Source organism: Pollachius pollachius, assembly GCF_949987615.1.
Source record: "Pollachius pollachius genome assembly, chromosome: 15".
In the NCBI taxonomy this organism is placed as follows: Eukaryota; Metazoa; Chordata; class Actinopteri; order Gadiformes; family Gadidae; genus Pollachius; species Pollachius pollachius.
The window spans coordinates 6593011-6615942 of record NC_136948.1 but is presented as its reverse complement, the minus strand read 5'-3'; the positions used below and the strand labels follow the sequence as shown (position 1 = coordinate 6615942).

At 47.3% G+C, this 22932-nt stretch overlaps 1 protein-coding gene across 2 annotated transcripts; it reads left to right on the top strand.

Moving 5' to 3' along the window:
- Positions 1 to 1047: 1047 nt before the first annotated feature.
- Positions 1048 to 22516, top strand: gna11b (guanine nucleotide binding protein (G protein), alpha 11b (Gq class)). Of its 2 annotated transcripts, XR_013812474.1 has the most exons (8): positions 1048 to 1488; positions 12467 to 12651; positions 13560 to 13714; positions 14857 to 14985; positions 16776 to 16905; positions 17030 to 17183; positions 17886 to 20156; positions 20430 to 22516. XR_013812474.1 is itself a non-coding variant. In XM_079752480.1 (7 exons), exons 1-7 carry the CDS (start codon positions 1353 to 1355, stop codon positions 18074 to 18076), a joined length of 1080 nt encoding a protein of 359 aa, XP_079608606.1. In that variant the 5' UTR covers positions 1048 to 1352; the 3' UTR covers positions 18077 to 22516. The 2 variants fall into 2 exon arrangements, 1 of the variants encoding a protein (XP_079608606.1); XM_079752480.1 differs by having other exon boundaries at positions 17886 to 22516.
- The last annotated feature ends 416 nt before the right edge of the window (positions 22517 to 22932 follow it).

Here is a 22932-nt window from a genome sequence, read left to right as displayed (position 1 = left end):
GTCTGCGTTAGTGTTGTTGATTGATAATAATATAATATATAATGTATATAATGTATTTTTCGAAGCTTTCCCTGGTGTCAACAACAATAATACTTTAATTCCAAAAATAGTATCTAATCGTCGCCTCCGCAGTTTATACAGTCTAGGATCTCCGTTTGGAGTGATTTAATAAAGAATCCAGTTCCTTTACAAATATGTTGATAGAGAAGCATACAAGTGGGTGCTGCAACAGAAATATTTGCATTTTAATTTCGCTTTACGTAAGGGCGCATATATGCATGGTTCGTCCAATTATCCGACCCAACATGACTTCCTCCAGAGTCCACCCTGAAGACCCTCCTCGACCATTTAATTGGTTTGTCGTAAATAGGTTTTCATTCAACCCCTTCACTCAAGGGTTCCAGCACCAGCCGTCATACGGTGCATCTTTCCTCCGAGGTGGTGAACTGGTGGTTTCACACTGAATACTGTCCATGCCAAAGACTGCGAGCAGGGGAATAGTGTTACAGGGTGATCAGGACCAAATAGATATCGAGCTGTCAAAATGATACGGATTGACATCGGCGGCTATCTGGATCGCGATAGCACATAGGAGAGAAAGCAGCTGGCTCCACCACTGCAGTTGGACACTTTCTGCGAAGGCGTAGTTAAGAGCTAGTCGGCTAGCCGAGGAGGACTCTCGCCTTCCCCATCCAATCCGACTATTTTATACTTAATCACATTGCACAGACAAGTGGATACGGCACGTTTGGCGTGTTTCGATCCCGTTGTAACGCTGTAGCTATTCGGTAAGGGTACCGGGAGCCCGGCTGGTGTCGGTCGGAGAGGCTATCGTTTAAAACACTGCAGATATCCGAAAGATTCGCCCCGTTTTTTATGTCACGGCGCTGCAGTTTGTACCCATTTTTATAGACTGAATTGGACCTTTTTTTAATTGATTGGGCCGAAACACAAAGGGGGAGATACGACAGAAAGAAGCGACCAGGACCACAAGCCCCCCCCCCCCCCCCCCCCCCCCCATAACATCTGCAGTGACCCGACGTTGGCTGTCTGAAGCGAACGGGACGGAGCATCTTGAGGAAGAGGGCCCCGCCGACGACTCTCCACTCCCTCCCCCGTCCGAGGCTCTCCCGTGATTTACCGAGCGAACACCCGGGCCAAGGCGCACCCGCTCCCGGCCGGGGGGAACAACCTGACGGCGAGGCCCGACGCTCCCCTCCCCCAACCCGGCCGGCGGAACACCTCCTCGCCTCGGGACCGCAGCGAGGGCTTTCGGAGACCTTGGTGGCGGATATTGGAGCGTGGTGGTGGGGTTACCGTTTGGTCCTGTCTGCACCGGGCCAACCAGAGGGATGACCCTGGAGTCCATGATGGCGTGCTGCCTGAGCGAGGAGGCGAAGGAGTCGAAACGAATCAATGCCGAGATTGACAAGCAGCTCCGCCGAGACAAGCGCGACTCGAGGAGGGAGCTGAAGTTACTCCTACTCGGTACATGTCTCGCTAATCCTCCGTCACATTTCTCCCATTTAGCTGTCGTTAAATTTAATTTAAAAAAATGTCGACGTCGTCGTACTCAGAAACTATCGTTTCATGGCCTTCTTGAGCAGGCTAGCTAGGGTGCTGCTAGTGGGGACTAGCTAGCTGGTTTCTGGGTGGCATGCTTTCCCCCTGGCTGGTCGTTCTAATTGGACTTTAATATGCTTAATGGAAATAACAGTTTGCCCTAGCGCAAAGAAAATGTGGCGCTGTGTATATTTGATTATGCATATTCGTGTGAAATCCTGTTTCACTCTGCATCCAAGTAACCGGGCTGTCATGGTTGAACCAGCTGCTAACGAGCTAAACAGCTGGCTAGTCTGCATGATGTTGGCCGTCCGCTGGACCAGGAGCTCTGCGTGTGATCCGGATCAGATGGGGAAACTGGATCATCGTTGCGGGGTTGGTCTCCGCCTAAAGCGGCAGACAAAACGCGATGGGCACAATGGGGGAGAGAACCTGAAGCCATAGCATTGCAAGGCTGTGTGATTTTATTATTGCGCTCACCTGATTGCATAACACTTGCACGATATTCTTTCTGCACATATTCTTGCTTCCAGTAGTTGCACCTATCGATGCATAGTTGGTATTATTAACTTGTAGGTACACAACGTGTGGACAAATGCCTGCCATTTCGCTGGCGATAAAAGGCCAATATTTTCTACTGAGAGTACAACAAGTACCTCAGGGTTTGTGTGTGTGTGTGTGTGTGTGTGTGAATAAGCAGACCTCTTATTGATCCTTATCTCAGCACGGCTACATTAGTGGCTTCCTCGCGTTCAAGTCTGCATGCATGTATTGCGTGGCTTGCCAACTCCGTGTGACCCATTTCAGTCGTACCGAGTGAGTGAGGAGTGGACTCTGGGAAAGCTGGCCATACCTTTTTTTTTTGGTATTTCTTTTTATTGAGGACATTTTGCATTATCTAGGTTGTCCCCTCTGTCTCAGTACGTTTGCTCCCATTTCTTTGCCCACAAAACGCAGTGTAGGTTATTTGACATGCGTGGCATACACTTCCATTCATTTCCCAGCTGACTCCTCTGCCAGAAGTAGGTCAGAACAGTTATACTGTCAATTAAATACTTAATATATATAGGCCTATAGGACTACCCCCCCCCCCCATTATCTGGTTTAATTGTATACTTTGAGGATTATAAAGTAGTGCCATAAGGTTATATATTCTATCCTATTCCTAAATTCCATTCCTAGTCAGTTATCTTGTAAAACATGAGGTAAAAAAATCAGCTATTCCCATTTCCAGAGGAACTCAATTTCCTCAAACCCTTACTTTACTATGCATTCACCACCAATTTGCCACCAAGCACATCTATTTTATGTTATAGGCTACTTGGATAATTGCAACCTTGAGGTGTGTGTGTGTGTGTGTGTGTGTGTGTGTGTGTGTGTGTGTGTGTGTGTGTGTGTGTGTGTGTGTGTGTGTGTGTGTGTGTGTGGGGGAACAGTTACGTTTACCAAAGCAACTTGCAAATCAGGGTGAGAGCGAAGCATGCAATCTCTATCGGAGCAACAACAGCATTAGGCTGAAGGACCTGGCCGCAGATGTCAGTGGTTAATTTTTGTAATTGGTATGTAGTACATGGGAGTCGGCGCTTTGCGTCAGACTGAGAAGAACTGCTGTACTCTAAGAAGGTGCAAGTGGTGTGATCAGCCATGCTGGGACGGCTGCATCCTAAGTGAGTTGAAGTCATCAATGGGGCCCTGGATAAGGACGTGTAAGGCAGGATTAGAGCAGGTTTTAATAGGCTTGGTTAAACACAGCCACCGCTCAGACTTTAAGATGTCAGCGAGTCCTATTATCCTGCAGTAACACTCTAAGGTCAGTCTCCCTCTGCTTGGGCCGGGAGGAGACCATCCAGTGAAGGGTTGGAAGTGAGCTGTCATATAAAAGGAGAGGCAAAGAAGTCAAATGGCTTTTTTTTCAGACTCCACAAGCCTAAGCCTGTTTATAAGCAATAATGGGTTTGTAGAGGGAAGTACTGTATTTGGCCTATAGTAAATCCAGAACTAGATGGATTTTAGTTCTTAGTTTCCTCAAGTGATGGGGGCCAGAAGTCTCTGGCTATGGTTCAGCCAACGTACTAAAGGGTCCTTTCAGGAGAAGAACAAAAGCTTTTGTTCTATTTTTTGGTGCTATAATCACCTGGAAATATTGACTGAATGTAAACAATGTGTAGGACTTATGGACATGTAAATGAAGTAATCGCTTGTAGACTTAACACGACATGTTTCACTGCAGTGGATCACGGCTGTTTTAATGTAACAGTGGCTCACCAACCCAACAAAGCCTGGTTCTTCATTTAAAGCCTTAGATCCGTCTGGGATGTTAAACGATGTAGACAATGTATAAAATGTGCAGAAATTGTATTTCCTGCTCAGACAGAATTCCTCTTGAGGACATTGCTGATGTCTTGGCAAACAGTGGCAAGTGTCTCCCGACCCACTACATTACCAACAGTTAGCACTAGATATTTAATATTTATCTGCAACCATTACTCAGGGTTTCAGTATGTAGAGCAGAAACAAAGATGCACTCATTCCAGCTATGCCACCCGCCTTGAACCTGGAGGGAGCAACGCCTTGGCCTTGTGGATGATGGGGAGAGGTGGGGCAGGTAGGCCAAAGGCATTCTGGGTATCGTCGAAGAATGACACGCAGGAGGCCGTCCTGAAGAAGGCCGAGTGACCGATGAAGTGCAACGCCGTGCATGTCAGGAATAACGTCATGCACGCGTCGTAGCTTGTGTTTCCTTTTAATTTGGACAGTTAATAGATCACATCCCTCCGGAGATACGGCGCGATCTGTTGATTATGTTATTAGCCACAATCAACCCGAGTGAAATCAGGTTACTCCATCCAGCTGATGCGGGCCGTGACACCTCTGGAGTTCTATCAAAAATATGTGATCAGCTTTGATTTCATATCTATTCTTGTGCTGCTCTTTGTGCAGCGTGTCTGCGTTTTTGTTGTGGTGTTAACACCCTGTGGCTGTTCAGTATGAATGCTGTGTAGAAACGTGGTCCTCTGACTGACTGACAGAACCAACACGCGTCGCCTTCTCTCTCCCGTTTGTTCTGCACAACTCGTCCGCAATCTTTTAACATTAAGCATGCCGTTGAGAATTGGTTATTCAGGCCCCAAGGTACTGCAAACCCAGGAACTAGCATCGTTTGGTTGGTTCAATCTGTTAATAAGCCCTTAAGACAAAAAATGTATAATACTACTGGTGTCTATGTGCAACTGTGAGAGAAATGACTGAATGAAAGAGCTATGTTGTGGCAGTGGTCTGGGGCTGAAAGGCCTTATCAGGCCATGAGGCTGGGCCGCTGCTCCCAGCCGTTTGCCTGTACTTGGTCAAAACACAGTGAGGGGCTCTGGCCTTGGCTGCGTTGTGTAAATGAACTGCTGGAGCGGACGGTAAAGTGAGCAGAGAGGGCAAAGTGCTCGGACAGAGATGGACGCCGTCAAACCTGTCACTCTACCCACGACACTCCCTAGTTTGGCTTACTTTTGTCCAATAATGCGACATCTAGTCGCTCGCTCGTACCGACAATTGGTAGGGAGCATATTTTTTTGTGGTGCGTACTGGGGTGATAAAATCCGGACGGTTCGGCGATTGGTTTAGACGATGGTCTCGCTTCATTGACCAATCAGTGTTTGACTAGAGCTGTCATCACCTCAGCCCTTGATTCAATAGGTACTTCTTGCGGAAATGTCACTTTGCGTGCATGTAGAGGGGAATAGAATGAAGGAGGGGCACTCAAAACGTTCTTTTGTGCAGCCAGAGGCCTAAAACTGTTTACGGAAGGCGTTGTCGAGGTACAATGTCTTTGGCGCGCGGTCGCTCTCTGTATTTTAGTGACGGAAGCCATTTCATGTGACGAATAGTCATCAAACACAACCGTTGCCCTACATTGTATGTTACCTGTAGTATAAAAATAGTTTGGGTCGCGATGGAAGAATGAAGCTAGTTTAAGATATAATGGATGTTGGATTTGAGAGAAATTGGAGCAGAAGATGCAAAGGGCGGAGTTAAGACTTGTTTCTTTAGCCTATCGTGTGAAACAAGCTTTTGGAGGGGATTTCAGTTTACACCGTTCTACATGGGGTGGATTTAAAACATTGCAACACTTTTTTTTAATGTTTATTTAATGGCTGAGGGGGTGTTCGCCAATTACTCTGTTACAGATCTCCACCTCCAGCAACATAATTTGAAGAAACAAAGTGAAAAAAACAAAGTGAAACCAGATTTGAGCTCACCTGCCATCAGACTTCAGCTATTGGGTGGCCGAGGCTAGCTAGGGGCTGTCACTCGTACCCCGGCTACCAGCCCTGAGGAAGCACAGACCATAGGCTAGCTAGTGAGGGGCCGTCACTCATGCTCAACGGCCCCAGGAAGCTCAGACCCACACCTCAGACTTGAGCTAGCTAGGGGCCGTCACACACGGCCCCAGGAAGCTCAGACCCACACCTCAGACTTGAGCTAGCTAGGGGCCGTCACACACGGCCCCAGGAAGCTCAGACCCACACCAGACTTCGACTGTGGTGCCTTCTGGCATCGTTCTGCTACCAGCACAGTATGGCTCCAGGCCATTTTCTTTCCGTTTCTCATCACTTTTATGTTACCTTATCTTCGAGAGCTATTTTCTCTGAATTATGATATCACTTGGAGATTCAAGCTTAGACAGACAAAAGTGTACATAGTCATCCATTGACTGTGGATGGGGAATTGTGGAAGTTAATATTGCTGATCTTGAATCCAATTGAATATATATATTGATTTTAAAGTACACAAGTCAACCTCCAAAAAACAGTTTTCTCATCAAGCTAAAGCTATTCCCGCTGCCCTGCTCTAGCTGCTCATGAAGAGACTGCAGTCAGTTCTCTGTCCAGTTGGACATCATGCCAGTATTACATCAACCGTTTCCCCCACTCCCACTCACCCAGCACACAGCACTCAGCACACTGACTAACGGACAAAGCCGTCCTAAGGTGGTCAAACTGTGGTCTCTGTTTGTGCGCATGTTCTCACGAGCAGATGCACATGTTTGTGTGTGTGTGTGTGTGCGTGTGTGTGTGTATATCTGCAATTTGCTGCTCTCGCACACCCACACACGGCAAGCTCTCGGCAGAGATGAAGGCAGACTGGAGCGGGAGAAGGAGCGTTTTGCCCAGATACAGGCGGCAGCCAACACTGTGGAAAGCTGTTAGCGGAAGGCAGAATGGAGAGGGAAAGTGGACTGGTGGGGATGTGTGTGGTGGTGGTGGTGGTGGGTTAGTCACTGCAGTGAAGGCCTCGTGTTGAAGAATGTTGGACCAGACCAGAGCAGTGGTCATGGTATCTTCATGGTAGTGGTCATGGTATCTTCATGGTAGTGGTCTTGGTATCTTCATGGTAGTGACCGTGGTATCTTCATGGTATCTTCATGGTAGTGATCATGGTATCTTCATGGTATCTTCATGGTAGTGGTCTTGGTATCTTCATGGTAGTGGTCTTGGTATCTTCATGGTAGTGGTCTTGGTATCTTCATGGTAGTGGTCTTGGTATCTTCATGGTATTGATCGTGGTATCTTCATGGTAGTGGTCTTGGTATCTTCATGGTAGTGGTCTTGGTATCTTCATGGTAGTGATCGTGGTGTCTTAATGGTATCTTCATGGTAGTGTTCTTGGTATCTTCATGGTAGTGATCATGGTATCCTCATGGTAGTGATCGTGGTATCTTCATGGTATCTTCATGGTAGTGATCATGGTATCCTCATGGTAGTGATCGTGGTATCTTCATGGTAGTGATCGTGGTATCTTCATGGTATCTTCATGGTAGTGATCGTGGTATCTTCATGGTAGTGATCATGGTATCCTCATGGTATCTTCATGGTAGTGATCGTGGTATCTTCACAGTAGTGATCATGGTATCTTCATGGTAGTGATCATGGTATCTTCACGGTAGTGATCATGGTATCGTCATGGTATCTTCATGGTAGTGATCATGGTATCTTCATGGTAGTGATCATGGTATCTTCATGGTAGTGATCATGGTATCTTCATGGTAGTGATCATGGTATCTTCATGGTATCTTCATGGTAGTGATCGTGGTATCTTCACGGTAGTGATCATGGTATCTTCATGGTAGTGATCATGGTATCTTCATGGTATCTTCATGGTAGTGATCGTGGTATCTTCATGGTAGTGGTCTTGGTATCTTCATGGTAGTGATCGTGGTATCTTCATGGTAGTGATCGTGGTATCTTCATGGTATCTGCATGGTAGTGTTCTTGGTATCTTCATGGTAGTGATCATGGTATCCTCAGTGTAGTGATCGTGGTATCTTCATGGTATCTTCATGGTTGTGACCGTGGTATCTTCATGGCAGTGATCGTGGTATCTTCATGGTAGTGATCGTGGTATCTTCATGGTAGTGATCATGGTATCCTCATGGTAGGGGTATTGTTATCTTCATGGTAGTGGTCTTAGTATCTTGGCAGTACCAAGTAGTAGTACCATGATAGGTTCCATATGTAGAAGGATGTGGTATTGTACCAGACCTATGGTTGTGGTACCCTCAAAATACTGAAATCTGAAATTCTCAAAATCTTCTGTTTTTGGGGTTGAGTTGATGGACTTGAGTCACGTTTATGACATAGATGGGTACGCTGCACTTGAATAGTGTGGGTGTGTGGTTAACCACGCCTTCTGACCACAATCCCACACCAGGAATGAGTCCGGTTATCAGTGAACATTTGCATGGAAATAACGTGACGAGCATTTGCATCACGTTTTAGACATCATGATGCAAAATAACTCAACCGCATGAACACACACACACACACACACACACACACACACACACACACACACACACACACACACACACACACACACACACACACACACACACACACACACACACACACACACACACACAGGTGTCAATCCATGAGTTTAATGCATTACTCGAGCCTTGCGTTTAGGGTTTATAACAAGAAGTGCCGTGATTGGAACATTGCTGATCAGTCATCCTGTATGTTGCCTTGTTATACGTTGCATTGTTTTGTGCGTTGCATTGTTTTGTGCGATCATTTCAAGCGCTAGATGGCTCAGTGAGGGGAGGCGGCTCTGTGCGTTGAAGGAGGTGCATAACGTGTGTGCTGGTGTCACTTCTGGCTGCCTCACCGTTGACCCCGTCGGCTCCTCTCTATTCCAAGGAGCTGTCCGGGCTCCCCTCGGAGCGCTGGGGGGGCCGTGCAGCCGTGTGGCACCCCCCCGCTGTGGTATTGTCGGGGTGCCTCCTCCTCCTCCTCCTCCTCCTCACACTCCAGGTCTCCTTCGCTGGCTGCCAGCTGGAGAGGAAAGCGTTACCCGGTCCAAGTAGCATGCAAGCTATTAAAAGGTGGCCTCCTTTTTCTAGGTCGTTGCTGCTAAAAAAAAAAGAGAGGAGGAAAAAAAAGAAGAGAGAAGAGAATGGATGGATTCTCTAGTTATGGATCTCTAAAGGTTTCTGCCGGAAAGGCGACGTGTGTGTGTGTGTGTGTGTGTGTGTGTGTGTGTGTGTGTGTGTGTGTGTGTGTGTGTGTGTGTGTGTGTGTGTGTGTGTGTGTGTGTGTGTGTGTGTGTGTGTGTGTGTGTGTGTGTAAAGAAGTGTAGTTTGTAGTGCGGGCAGGGCATGGGGTTGAGGGTGGAGGACATGGAGTAGTTGTGGTTTGAGTTGATGAATGGGGAGGCAGGGACAGAGACGTGTTGTGTGTTGTCTTTGGAGGGAGAAAGAGGGACAGTCGGAAGGGGGGGGGGGAGAGGGGAGGAGGCAGATCTTGTGACGGGGGTCACGAGAAATGAATCAAACGTTTAAGCCTGAGGGAGATCTCCTTGCTCCCCTCAGCTCAGCCAGTCTGCAGCCCCCCACACCATCACCACCACCGCAGCTAGGACACCGTTTCCTCATTCCCAGCTCCTTTCTGCCCCCCCCCCCCCAGCTCAGAGCCCCCCACCACGGCCCGTGACCACAGCCGGTAGTAGGTCGGTCGCTCAGGAGACCCTGGTGAAGCTGATCCATTCGGGATGGCGGGCTCTTTTTCGTCCCGTTTGTTCTCCTCTGCCCTTCGGTCTAGTCCCGGGGGGGGGGGCATGAGGTGGTGGGGCCCCGTCCCGGGATAGCTCTCGGCTACCATGTTTTGGATTTGGTATATTCTACGTCTGTTTGAATACAGACGTCTCTAGTGTCTTCTGGTTGTTGCACCACCACCACCACCACCACCTTCCCTGTCTCTGAGGAGGTATATTTACCTTCCGACGTGGAGATCAGGGAGAACCAGGATGTAGCACAGGAAAAATAAGGACACCCCCCCCCCCACAGATATATTAACAAACGGAGGGAGTCAGAGGATGGGGTTGCTATGGTAACAGAAATATGGCCGCTCTTCAAAACCTTGAATGTAGGTGGTGCATGTGTCCCCTCTCCCTCCTCAGCTCTACAGATACTATGGATCTCTGCTTGGTCCCAATTTTTTTATCTTGTCCCGACTGAAGGAGATTAATACGCTTCAGTATGAGTTTATAACGACCTGAAAGATGAGCAGCCTAATTGAAAAAGACTTGCAAGCAGAACTGGCCAAATGATGGATGCTGCTCCAGCTAGGATCACATTTTGGCTGCTCTTGCTTTTCATTTGGCTCATCAGTCATGAATCACATCCTGGGCTGGTGCTCATCCACCTCGTCCTCATCACCGGTGTGGCTTTCTGACATTGTGTTTCCTCCCGTGCATTATCCACCATTTTCTAGGCCCCCTCCTCTAGGCCTACACATCCCATGAGACACATGTCTGGGGGGGCTCGTGGAGACCAGTGTGAGGGACAACTGTTCAGACGTCTAATATTCTGTTTGCCTGCTTGGTAGGGATGGGTCAGAATATTCGATTATTCGTTCCCAAGGGTCAAAATCGATTTTTAACATTTGGACCGTTAACATTTTTTCCCATTCAAATATAAGGTTTTTCACAAGCCGTTTTGTTTCCCTGGTAACGCCTGAGGCTTTGACTAATACCTGAAACAATAGAGTAGTAAAGTAAAAACCTCACGTTGTCCTGGCAACCGTATTTTCAGTTATAAAAAACTGAACGAGAGATGGAGTTTTCCATTGCTGCCATGTGTTGTTTCTTTCAAAATGAAAATAAATCAATTTCAAGAGGTGAAAATCACTACCAATCGAAACATGTCAAGGCTTTCATGTATTCCCCTGGGGTCTTAAAAGGAAAAGTTTGACGACATTACTTTAGTTAATTTTTTTATATACATATGAAGACAATCTATTCTCAGATGCTCTATTATCTCTATCTATTATCTATTATGCTCTATTACTTACATAATTGGTAAAGCAAACTCGCAAATCAATTCGCCAAAAAATCGTTCATTTCCTATAAAACGTTTGTGTGGCATAGGATTTCCCCTTGTTAATTTTGTTTGTGTAGAACCAAATATCGGTTTCTATGGAAACGTGACGTCACACTTTAGTACTCTATCATTACCTTCCCGTAAGTTTCTTATGCAACGGAAACGTTGTTCACTCCTCCAGTAAATAGGATGGACCTTAGCTACGACTTGGCAACGAGAGGTATTCTAGTCCGCTCCGCTATGAGCCAGAGAGCTAACGTTATGCATTGTACATATTTATAATTCGAAATTCGTCCCAGCCTTTATACAACAGATACTCTAGGGTCTATATAACCGCGTTGTCTGATTACAGTTTAATTCATTTTTCACAATTTACCAGCTCTCGTTTTGAAGACCGAATCACCCGTTCGTTTCATTCGTTTCAATGGGATTCGGGACGGTCTATACTTTCAACATAAAGTGTACATATTTATAATTTGAAATTCGTCCCAGCCTTTATACCACAGATACTATAGGGTCTATAGCATATAACTGCGTTTTCTGATTACAGTTTAATGCATTTTTCACAATTTGACTGGAACTACTTAGCAGGTAGTTGTTTTTTTGCGTTTAAGATATTAAGTGATTGCTTGCCGATGATCCATTGCTGCCTTTGTGAATGTCGGCCCACATCGAATTATCGATTATCCGTTCATACCACCCACTGATTATTCAACCATAAAAATTTTGATTTATTCACATCCCTACTGCTTGGTATTGGATCCTAATAAACATCTAGATGGACTTTTAGCTGAGTTAAATACGTACAGAGAAATGATCAACCACTGAAATGCTTGCTTGTAGATGGATAGTTCACCGTGGTGCGTTTGGGGATTTATTCTGCATTTACTACTTCCTTTAGAACCCTTTGACCGTTGGTCACTTTGCTTAATGTCCTCTTTGTGGTATAGGTATTAGCGAAACATTGGCATTGTGGTCACTAAACAAATCTTTAGCTATACAAATCAATGAGACCGTCAACCAGTTTGGCTATACTGTGGTTTGGGAAGGAGTTCTAGATCCACTTCAATGGGAAGGTTTAGGACGGAGACCCTAGTCCTAGGTTGAGCCTAACCGGTGGTCTGGGACCCTGTAGGCACTGTTAGGAAGACCAGTACTAACCGGTGGTCTGTTCCCAGTAGGTACTGTTAGGCGGAGGACCAGTACTAACCGGTGGTCTGTTCCCAGTAGGTACTGTTAGGAGGAGGACCAGTACTAACCGGTGGTCTGTTCCCAGTAGGTACTGTTAGGAGGAGGACCAGTACTAACCGGTGGTCTGTTCCCAGTAGGTACTGTTAGGAGGAGGACCAGTACTAACCGGTGGTCTGTTCCCAGTAGGTACTGTTAGGAGGAGGACCAGTACTAACCGGTGGTCTGTTCCCAGTAGGTACTGTTAGGAGGAGGACCAGTACTAACCGGTGGTCTGTTCCCAGTAGGTACTGTTAGGAGGAGGACCAGTACTAACCGGTGGTCTGTTCCCTGACCCTGCAGGTACTGGCGAGAGCGGGAAGAGCACCTTCATCAAGCAGATGCGGATCATCCACGGGGCGGGCTACACGGACGAGGACAAGAGGGGCTTCATCCGGCTGGTCTACCAGAACATCTTCACGTCCATGCAGTCCATGATCCGCGCCACAGAGACCCTGAAGATCCCCTACAAATACGAGCAGAACCGGGTGAGCATGGGGGACGCGATGCAGGGGTCACATGACGAGCAGGAGCAGACAGGGTTTTGTTAATCCCAAGACGGGACTTCTGGTGGTCACAGCATGATGCTAGACGACAGTGCGGGGTTTTCCCAAGAGACAAAAGTGAAGACAAATCGATGGGCGTGCCCACGGTTTCCCGCTGAAAATGTGTTGGTGGTGAGGTTTGCCTTCAGACTGTCGCCTTGCAGCCTGATCTGACACTGAAGGAAGTTAAGGTTATTAATATATTATATTATATATTATTTATACTTTTGTATAATATTTTCCGTTTAAATGCAAAAACAAACATTTTTTATTTTATTTGTAATTTCTTGACGTCATTGAGGCGGCAGGCGTGTGTTGCTAAGCCATAAAGCGCTGGGGGAAACCCTGACCCGGGGTCCCAATCCTACCCTCTTGCTCTGTGGCTCCCCGTCAGCCCAGGAGGGGGTTTCTAACCTGCCACGCTCTGCCCTCTTGGCGGTGGACCATTCTGCATATCATTCTTACAAGGGCTTAACGAAATGGGGAAATAATCAAATTGCGATTATTTGGACCAATATTGCGATTGAGACTTAGTATGGTATTTTTCTTTTTTTAAAGTGTATTATTCACTAAACAAGGAATAAACGATTCCATTGTGTATGACCAACACAACATTGAAAGCAGCCAACATATACAAGTACTCTTTCCTTTAGGCCAGGCCTATGGGTTGAGATGAATTGATGCATGAATTGATATAATAACCTCTTTATTTTACTATTGAATTGTAAAAGAAAAATAAATACGAATCTTACTGATCTCTGATTTTAATCGCAGCCTTTAATCGTTCAGCCCTAAATCTTACTGACGTGTTCTCCCCCCCCCCGATGGGATTTCCTCCTATCCCTGCTCAGTCCAACGCCGGGCTGGTGAAGGAGGTGGACATCGAGAAGATCAACGGCTTCGACCAGCCCTACGTCGTGGCCATCAAGACCCTGTGGGCCGACCCCGGCATTCTGGAGGCCTACGACCGCCGCCGGGAGTACCAGCTCTCCGACTCCACCAAATAGTAGGTCCAACCTGTGTGTGTGGGTGTGTGGGTGTGTCCAAATATACGAAACAAATGTTTATTGTTGATGAATAAACGTACCGCATGCATGGAGACATATGCATACATTTTGTGTTTGTGTGTGTGTGTGAGTGTTGTAGTGTCTGGTTTTAGGATTAGAAGTAGTGTGTGGAAGTAATCAAAATAATTGTGTTATTGTTGGAGTATCGCCCGTAAGGACAAATAACGGTGTGTCTGTAGATGGGTGTGTGATATTTGTTATGTTGTACACATTCTGTCAAACCTTCTGGATGGCTAGATGTCCTCTGTATAACAGGGTGTTAGGCTGGTATGTTCTTAAACCACAGCCGCCTTATTCAGCCTTGAGTGACAAAGAAGGCTCTTAAAGAGGCTGCAGGTACGATCTGAGAGCTTTTAACTAGACACTGCGGACAAGAGAAACCTGTATGGAACTAAGGGGCCAGACGAGTATCCATCCCTTCTCTGCGCCCCCCGGCCCTCATCCGGTCACTCCTCACACAATGAGGCGCGTAGCGCCGCTGACGTCTCTCTGCAGCCTTTAGGTCGTACTGCCGCTCTAAGGACTGGACCAGGTTTCCCAGTCTGAATCAGGGAGTGCAGTCGCTCTGCTGTAAGGAGCCCACGGGGACACCTGGGGCCCCTACACCACTGAACAGGGGGCCCGGACATTCAGAGAGGGAGCATGTGGGACCTGCGGCCCTGATCCCAGCGTCAGGTCATGCCCTTTCACCCTTCCAGACCTTTATAGCCTCCATAGAGTGAGGGCCGACACACTGCCCAAGCCGCTATGTAACCCCGCTGGCTGCTTCAGCTCCTCTGAAGTACGTCCCTGTTTGCCCCCTCCCCGGCCCTTCCGACCGCAGCGTCTGCATCCCACCAGACGCTCGTATCAGGGAGGGAGAGGGTTCAGGTGTCAACACATGGGGGAAGGTGGCCGTGATTAGGGTATTTTCTTCAATCTCTTTGAGATCTCCTTCCCTTAGTGGCCAATGCAGGTCCTTCAGAGTAGCTGTCCTGTAGCTAGGGGCTGGGGCGGACGGGAATCGGTTTGCCTTGGTTTCCTTTGATATGCTTAATATAACTGTTGTCCGTTTTCTGTCTCCTCCTCCTCCATCGTGTAGCTATCTCACCGACCTGGACCGCATCGCGGACCCCAGCTACCTTCCCACCCAGCAGGATGTGCTCAGGGTGCGCATCCCCACCACAGGGATCATCGAGTACCCCTTCGACCTGCAGAGCATCATCTTCAGGTAGAGACCCCCGCCCAGCCCCCTTCGTTTGTCCTGGCTTCTCCCAGTTATCCCAGTGGAGTGGGTGTGGGTGTTGATGTGGACATTGTTCTTTTTTCCTCAATACCATTTATTTACCGGTCGTTCGACTTTGACGAAACACACACACTGTGTGTATGTGTGTGTGTCCATGCACATGCACACACCCCTTCTCTCGTGAGCCCACAGTCCTACATTTCTGGGCCCCGTCTCTTTAAATGGGTCACCCGCGCCCCTCCCCTCCCTCCTCTCCTCCCCTCGCCGGCTGGCAGTTGAAACGAGGTCGCCCTCTTCATGGTGGTGGAGTGTGTTATTTTTGGCCCCGGGTCCTGGAGGGCCCCAATTGGCCCCCGGGGTCCCAGTGGACTGCAGTGCTCTGGGCCACCACCAGGGGGAGGGTGGGACTCTGGGCCAGGGAGAGAACTGAACGCGAGTCCACCCATCCCGCACCAGGGATCTGGCGAGGGTACGCGGTTCAAGGGGATGGGTTTGAGGGGAGGGGCTCTGTATTCGAGGGGCGGAGTTCTGGGTTCGAGGGGTGGGGCTCCAGGTTCGAGGGGTGGGGTGGCTGCATAGAGGGTTGGCCGGGAAATAGACGGAAACTAGACGGCCACTAAACGGATGTAGTATCAGCCCCACCTATTGGAGCTCAGTACGTTCCATGGGAAGAGAGATATGCAAATCAATGAATGGTGAAAGAAGTTGCAACATGCCTCCTAATGACCTCAAATGCACCGGCTAGGTAATTAGTGAGTAATTAATAATGGGCGAGGGCGGACCTTGGTACTGTGGGTCAACACACGGCCGTCTTGGCGGTTTGTGTTCACTGTGGAAAGTCAAAAAGAAAAGTGTTCTACGGGCTACAAAACATAGCTTCTGCTCATGGTCATGGCTCGTTTTCCTCATGTCAGAGCGGCAGAGAGGCGCTCATAGAGGCCAATCAGCGACCGTGAATATACAACAAATCATCTCAACCGATGCTAGATCTGAGATCTGTCCTAGGGCATCATACCGCGGTGGTGGTCGTACCTCGTCCATTACGTCACCTGTCCTTTTCTATGGCTTCCGCCTTCTTTCGGTTAAAAAGTACATTTCCGGGCGCTGCTGATTTGTCTTTCGTTTGTGTGCGTGGATCTAAATTCATACTGCTGGATAACAGAGGCCAAGTGCGTATTCCTGTCGTCTGTCTGTGTTGAATCCATTCGTCATGATTAATTTGTCCAACTGTCTTTGTATCTTCTTTCCTTTTTTTTTGCCCAATCAGAGAAGTCCTTCTCACCTGGCCAGAACCTTGTTTTCCCCAACGTTGGGTCAGGATATATAAAGCGGTCCCTGGTTCTGCATTTGGTCGGTCCCCGTGTGGTGGTTAAAATAATCTTCCAGGGGCCCCCGGTCCCTGGATAAGAGCGTTTTAATTAGGGTCACGGAGCCAGCGTCTCTTAATGAACCCCCCCCTAGGATCCTCAGTGCGATGCACCCTCTATCTCACCCCTGTGGGTTGATCTGAGTTCTAGAGTCATGTATATAACGCTACAGTAGCATCTGTTTTTCCCTTTATAAATAGCTTGCTTGATGGGTTCAGCCCTGATGCTGTCAGAAGTTGTTATAAATATTAATGTATTTAATATCTATTAAATTAACCTCAAGTTGAGGTAACTTTATAAAAAGGAAGATAGGAACACCGTTTTGCTGATCAATAAGAAATGTAAAAAAATTGAGAAGGAAAAATTCTCATTGTCCCTGTGTACGCCCTCCTACCCCCTCCCCCCAAGGATGGTAGACGTGGGGGGTCAGAGGTCAGAGAGGAGGAAGTGGATCCACTGCTTCGAGAACGTCACCTCCATCATGTTCCTGGTGGCGCTGAGCGAGTACGACCAGGTGCTGGTGGAGTCGGACAACGAGGTACACACGCACACGCACACATGCATGTATACATATACGTACCTATACACACACCTCTCCCTTTCTGTGCACATGAACAACATCTCAACATCTCTCCCCCCCCCCCCCCCCCCCCCCCTCCCAGAACCGTATGGAGGAGAGCAAGGCGCTGTTCAGGACCATCATCACCTACCCCTGGTTCCAGAACTCCTCCGTCATCCTGTTCCTCAACAAGAAGGACCTTCTAGAAGAGAAGATCGCCTACTCTCACCTGGTGGACTACTTCCCAGAGTTTGACGGTGAGAGATTCTCGGGGGGGGGGGGCGGGTTTATACGCAGGAAGCTCAGGGGGTGGGTTTATACGCAGAGGGAGGAGGGGGGGGGGGGCTAGCTGGGATTCACACCCATAGTGCTGCCTCATTGGGGGCGATCGGCGCCCCCTAATGGTGGTAGAGCAGGTTCTCTGGAATGGAGGGTCTACCACCCACATGATGTCCATGAACGGGGGGGCTCGGAGGATGTTGGAGATCAGTCTCAGTTTGCTCCTTGTTGAGAATTTTTGCCCCTCCATATTGGGATCGGTTCAGGCACATATCCCCCTGGTGTAGTCCGTTTAGATCGGCGGCCTTTTATCTCAATAAGAAAGGAAGAAGCTACTCAGCCAAATGTTGAGCTCTTGAAAATGGATCCAGCCTGTGGCCGGCTATCGTGAAATTATATTGAGTTAGTGAACCTGCGAGCATTTATCACATAAATCGTAGTCATAATCAATGTCCATCCCTCCGTCTCATTTCCTACACGTGAACTGAAGATAATAAACTCCACCTCCTGGTTTGGTGGTTAGGGTTAGAGGTCAGGGGTCAGAGTTTAGAGGTAAGGATTAGGGGTAAGTCCTTGCGGTGGGAGCTCCTGTCCTGCCCGGTCTAGCTGCTCGCAGGCCCTCCATTTTCTTTTGCGCTCAGCTGAAGTTCCGCTGTGCTACTCCCTGTCTCCCCCTGCAGGCCCCCAGCGGGACGCGCAGGCGGCCCGCGAGTTCATCCTGAAGATGTTCGTGGACCTGAACCCCGACAGCGACAAGATCATCTACTCCCACTTCACCTGCGCCACGGACACGGAGAACATCCGCTTCGTGTTCGCCGCCGTGAAGGACACCATCCTGCAGCTCAACCTGAAGGAGTACAACCTGGTCTGACCGGGGCCCCCACCTCCCAAGGGCCCCTCCCCCGCGCCCCTCCTCCTCCTCCTCCTCCTCCTAGACCCTCCCCGCCCATCAACCCCTTTGCACAAAGGCACACTTCTCGTGCGGTTTGACTCCCACATGCATCGACTGACACTACTACTACTACTACTACTACTACTACTATACTACTACTACTACTACTACTACTACACCCACGTACGCACCCACTCACACACGCATATGCCAAGAGAATGTGTTGGCTCTTTGTGGCGTGCCTGTGGGGTCGCAACCCCTACGACGCAGCCCCCCAAGAACCCCCCCTCTCCTCCCACCCTGTCCAACCGACCCCCTGCTTTAGTTTGGACGAAGCTCGTCCGCTCCACCTTTTCTTGGCAGCTTGTTGCGTCGGAGTTCCCCCCCCCCCCCCCCCCCCCCTGTTCATCCAAGCAAGCACGGTGCAGTGACTATGGCAGGGGTTTTGGTATGCGTGCGTGTGTGTGTCTGTGTGCATGTGTGAGCGTATCAAGTCGTGATTTTGCGTGAGCGGCGCAGACTTTTTTGAGGAGCTGTGTTTTTTTTTTGTTTAGTTTTTTTAGTGGGGGGGGTTTCGACAGTTCGGGCCGTGAGCCGCGAAGAGGTGCACCCCCCCAAAGGTCCAGACCATCACACCGGTCCCGGGTTAGCAGCCTGGCCGGACCCCCGCCACGGGGGGAACACCAATGACAGTACATACGGCAGAGAGATGCACCTAGCAAACACCCACGGCGAGGAGCGCAGGGGAGGGGGGCGGCACTTCTTTGGACAGGATATGGTGCTGCACACAGGAAGTGAGGGGGCGGGGCTTAGATTCTCTCTCCACTTTGCATCGATGAATGTACAATCCCGTGTGTGATTCACAATCGCAAAAAAAAATAATTAGAGATATATATATATACTATTAAATATTAAATACTGCATATGTAAACATTCTAGGATTTAAAAAGAAGCACGAGAGAAAAAGTAAATTGAGAACTGTTTCATTGCCGAGATTGTTTTTTGTTTTTTAATGATAGTTTGGTAAGTCTACTTCTATTTAACAGAATAAATGCTAATTTGAAGGTTTGTAAGAATAACAGGGAAGAAAGTGTTAGAAAACTGTTTAAAAATGTGTAAAACAAAAATCTCAAAAACAAGTGAACCCAGAAATGTACTTGATCTAAGTATCCTTTTTAAAATGGATGTGTTAATTTTTTTCATGGTTAAGTGAATCACATGACTTCCCTCCCCTCCGCGGTTTTCTGTATCGATTCAGAGACAGTCTGTATCCTACCATGTGACCGTCACGCTAGTTGGCTATTGGTTCAGCACCATTCTTACACACGCATCACATCACAAGCAGTGAAGACGTTTTCTTCGGGGGGGGGGGGGTGTTCAATTGCAGTACAAACGCATAAAAGCCTGAGGGTGAAAATGAGTGGCTAACGTTCTCATGACATCACAGCCTCTTCAGTCGGCCGTCCAATCAGATCAACACCTTGACACTGGTATCCATTATATCAACAGGACTTTCTGTTTACTTTGCGTTTGTTTGTTTTTTTACTGTATAGTCACTTTGTTTATAGAACGACTGCTTGCGGTGGCGTGGTAAGTTTAGGGCAGTTATAGCCCGTGTTTTGACACATACTCAGAAGTCGGCAAACATTCTCTTATGTGTATATTTCGGTTTGTAAATACGTATACACAGAAACACTCCTGTATAAATAGAAAAAAGGCTTGAGGTACACCCATCTTTGGCAACAGAAAAAAGACAACAAAAATACTTTTTTCTTTTTTTCTTTTGTTAATCAGCGTACTTAAAAAAACTATTTGATCTTTGGTAGTATTGATACTGTGATTGTTTTTGTTAATTTCTCTCACGTGATTATAGGCTTACTCACAGCGTCGTGCCAAGTTGTGTTTTTAAAAACCCAAACACTAGAGCAGGAAGCAGAAGTCTGAAGGGTTCCCAACCATGCTCGAGGTGGTCTAGGAGGAGTGGAACAGCTGTACACTACTGCTAACGGCTCCGCCACACTAAACCCCGCCCTCAGCAGGAAAGATGCTTCTCAAAATGGTGACGATATGACTTTTTTACTTGCTTAGGTCAAGTTTAATATTTCTTTTTATTTATCTAATTTATGGACCATGTTTTTGACGGTGTTAATAATTGGACTGATCTTGAAGTTCACCTATAACATGATGGAGCCTACTTGAGTCTAAACTGCTGTAAAAATGACAAACAAAAAGAAAATCTGGTGTAGGATGAACTTTTATTTCTGCTTTCTATTAAGACTTTACCTTTTTTGTTTTTGTCTTTTCCTTCTCGCCGGCCATCTCCATCCATGAGGAACCTGTATAGTTTCTATAGCCGTACTCACCGTCCTCCATTTTGTTAAAAAAAATACAGTAAACGTGTATTCTCTCTTGGTTTATAGATACGCTGTATGCATACATAGAAAAATGTACAGTATGAAAGTAGGTGGACTTTTTATTCAGTGGTGACGACCCACGTGGTCAATGCTTGCTATTTTGGAATTTAACACACAAATGTTTCCGTTGTTGGTTTTGCATTGTTAATTTTAAACCGTTTTTTGACGCTTGCTTTGATGGTGACAGTGATGTGCGGAACTACCTTTTTTTTGGGGGTGGAGGGGGGGGGAGGTCTTTTGACCTTTTTGTACAAGCGATTTTATCCTTCATTCTCATTAAGGGCTATCACAGTGCATCAGGCATACAGGGAGGAGGAGCTCAGTGAAGCCAGCTCCACGCCCCTCCACTACTGCTAAGTCAATACATGGAGATGACCACCTTGTTGGAAGGAATGTAGGCGGGGGGGGGGGCTTACAGACACAAGGCTGTGTACAGATAGGATCATCACTAGGTATGGTTTCAAATATATATAAATATATATATTTGTGGTTTTTTTGGCTAATTTGTGACTCAATCAAACTCCCCCTGTCGCTCTCTAAAATCCCCCTTTCCGCTTCATTCACTCTACACCCTGTTGACCTGGAGGTCCCACTTCAGGCAACGTCCACACACTAATGCCACAAAAATAACAAAGTATTGATCTCTAATCGTGTTTGAGCCACGTCCTGCAAGCCTGGTTGGACGAAAGCCTGGCCTACTGCAGCACACGGCTCATTATGCTAGTATTAACACAAACTGCAAATTGTATGGAGAGTCCCGAGTAATTCAGTCGTTTTACAATAGTGTAAAGATTTACCAAGTGAAGTACTACAGTAATACACGTACCGGGTTGGGCGTGGTCTGAGGATGACCGAGTGGTGTTGGAGCGTCCTCTGGTGCACGTGTCTTTATAAAACATCTCTTCTCTCGGGAGGAGTCTGAAAAGAGGCTAAGGCAGTATTGTGGTTCTCCCTCTTTTGGTTCATCAGTGGTCTTCCCCCCCTCCCCTCCTTTGAGCGCTGGCCAGAGAATAGACTGATGGGTCCAGTTTGTGTATTTAGTTTTTCCTTCACTGCAGAACAATCTCTTTCGTTGCCTTTCAGAGGGTCGTAGAAGGCTGATGGTCCTTTCCTGGAAGCAGGGGGACCATCAGACATCCTGGGCGACTGGTACTCTGGTCGGGACCATGGACGCACTCCACTCCGCTTTGGGAAAAGAACTAGTGCATGCAGAGAAGTGGAGTGCTTATTAACAAGTGAACTTTCACCACCACCCTGTTCACCCCTTTCTTCTCTCTCCTATGACAACATGACCAGAACACTACTGTTTGTAGGACCACTCCATTGTTATTATTTTTTGTTTCTCTATTTTGAACGACTAATGAAACCCAATGGTCATATGTGTCACGGTGTATGATTTTTTTCTATTTTATTTTTTCTTCTTTATTTTGTATGTAATTCAAATGTAAATTATGTATTATAATGAGTGTGCCAACCCCACTCTCTCTCCAGAGCCAGGCTCTCTCCAAGTGCCAACGCTGTGGTCATTATCAAAGGGCCCTCATCTTAGACGGTCCCCCTTTAACACACACACACACACACACACACACACACACACACACACACACACACACACACACACACACACACACACACACACACACCACAAGAGACTAAAGGAAAGATTGATTAAGTACACACAAAATACTTTATTCTGTATTTAAGATTGGTGATTTAAACGATAATCTGCTGTTTTTTTAAGAAACTGTAATTATAATTGCATGTACTGTTTGTTTTGTGTTGGAAGTGAGGGCTTGGATGTATTCATTAATTCAGGGCCCTCAGAAAAAAAGGGTTGAATCAGTTGGTTATCAATTATTGATTTACATTACTCTTGCCATATTTCTTTGGTTGATTTTCTTTTTTTTTATGTTTCATGTATTTGTTTCAACCACTGTTGCCTGATCCTCATAGAAACATTGAACATGACTTAAGATCATTGCCGCCTTCAAAGAGAGAGACATAACGAAACGGTATCTGTTTTAAATTTAAATAAATTTGTTCCTATACTTGCTGACCGTGTGTGTGTGTTTTACGTTTCATCCTTGCCATTAAAACGCACCTCAGGATCCCGGCCTTCGAGAAGACGTTCACAGGCTGATCTGAGTTTAATAACTGGGGAAGACAGAGATTTCTTTCAGTTCCGCGATTCAATCAGTCAAGCATCCTATGGTGTGGCAGGACATGCAAGCATCCTGTTGTGGCACTAGGGAACTCGAGTAGGAACGATAAGAACACAGTATTTGGTCGGCAATAGCATGACCCTGAGGTCCTTAAAGCAGATCGAAGGGCATCTGAAACTAACAAGATCCACCAACAAGGGTTACAATTTCTGCTTTTTGATAGTTTGCGTTACCTGGCAGAGGCAACCCACCATTATTT

Coding starts and splice junctions, on each gene's coding strand:
- gna11b (XM_079752480.1), top strand. CDS start 1,353: ATGACCCTGGAGTCCATGATGGCGTGCTGCCTGAGCGAGGAGGCGAAG. Junction 13,715..14,856: donor CTCTCCGACTCCACCAAATA/GTAGGTCCAACC, acceptor TCCATCGTGTAG/CTATCTCACCGACCTGGACC. Junction 16,906..17,029: donor TGGTGGAGTCGGACAACGAG/GTACACACGCAC, acceptor CCCCCCTCCCAG/AACCGTATGGAGGAGAGCAA.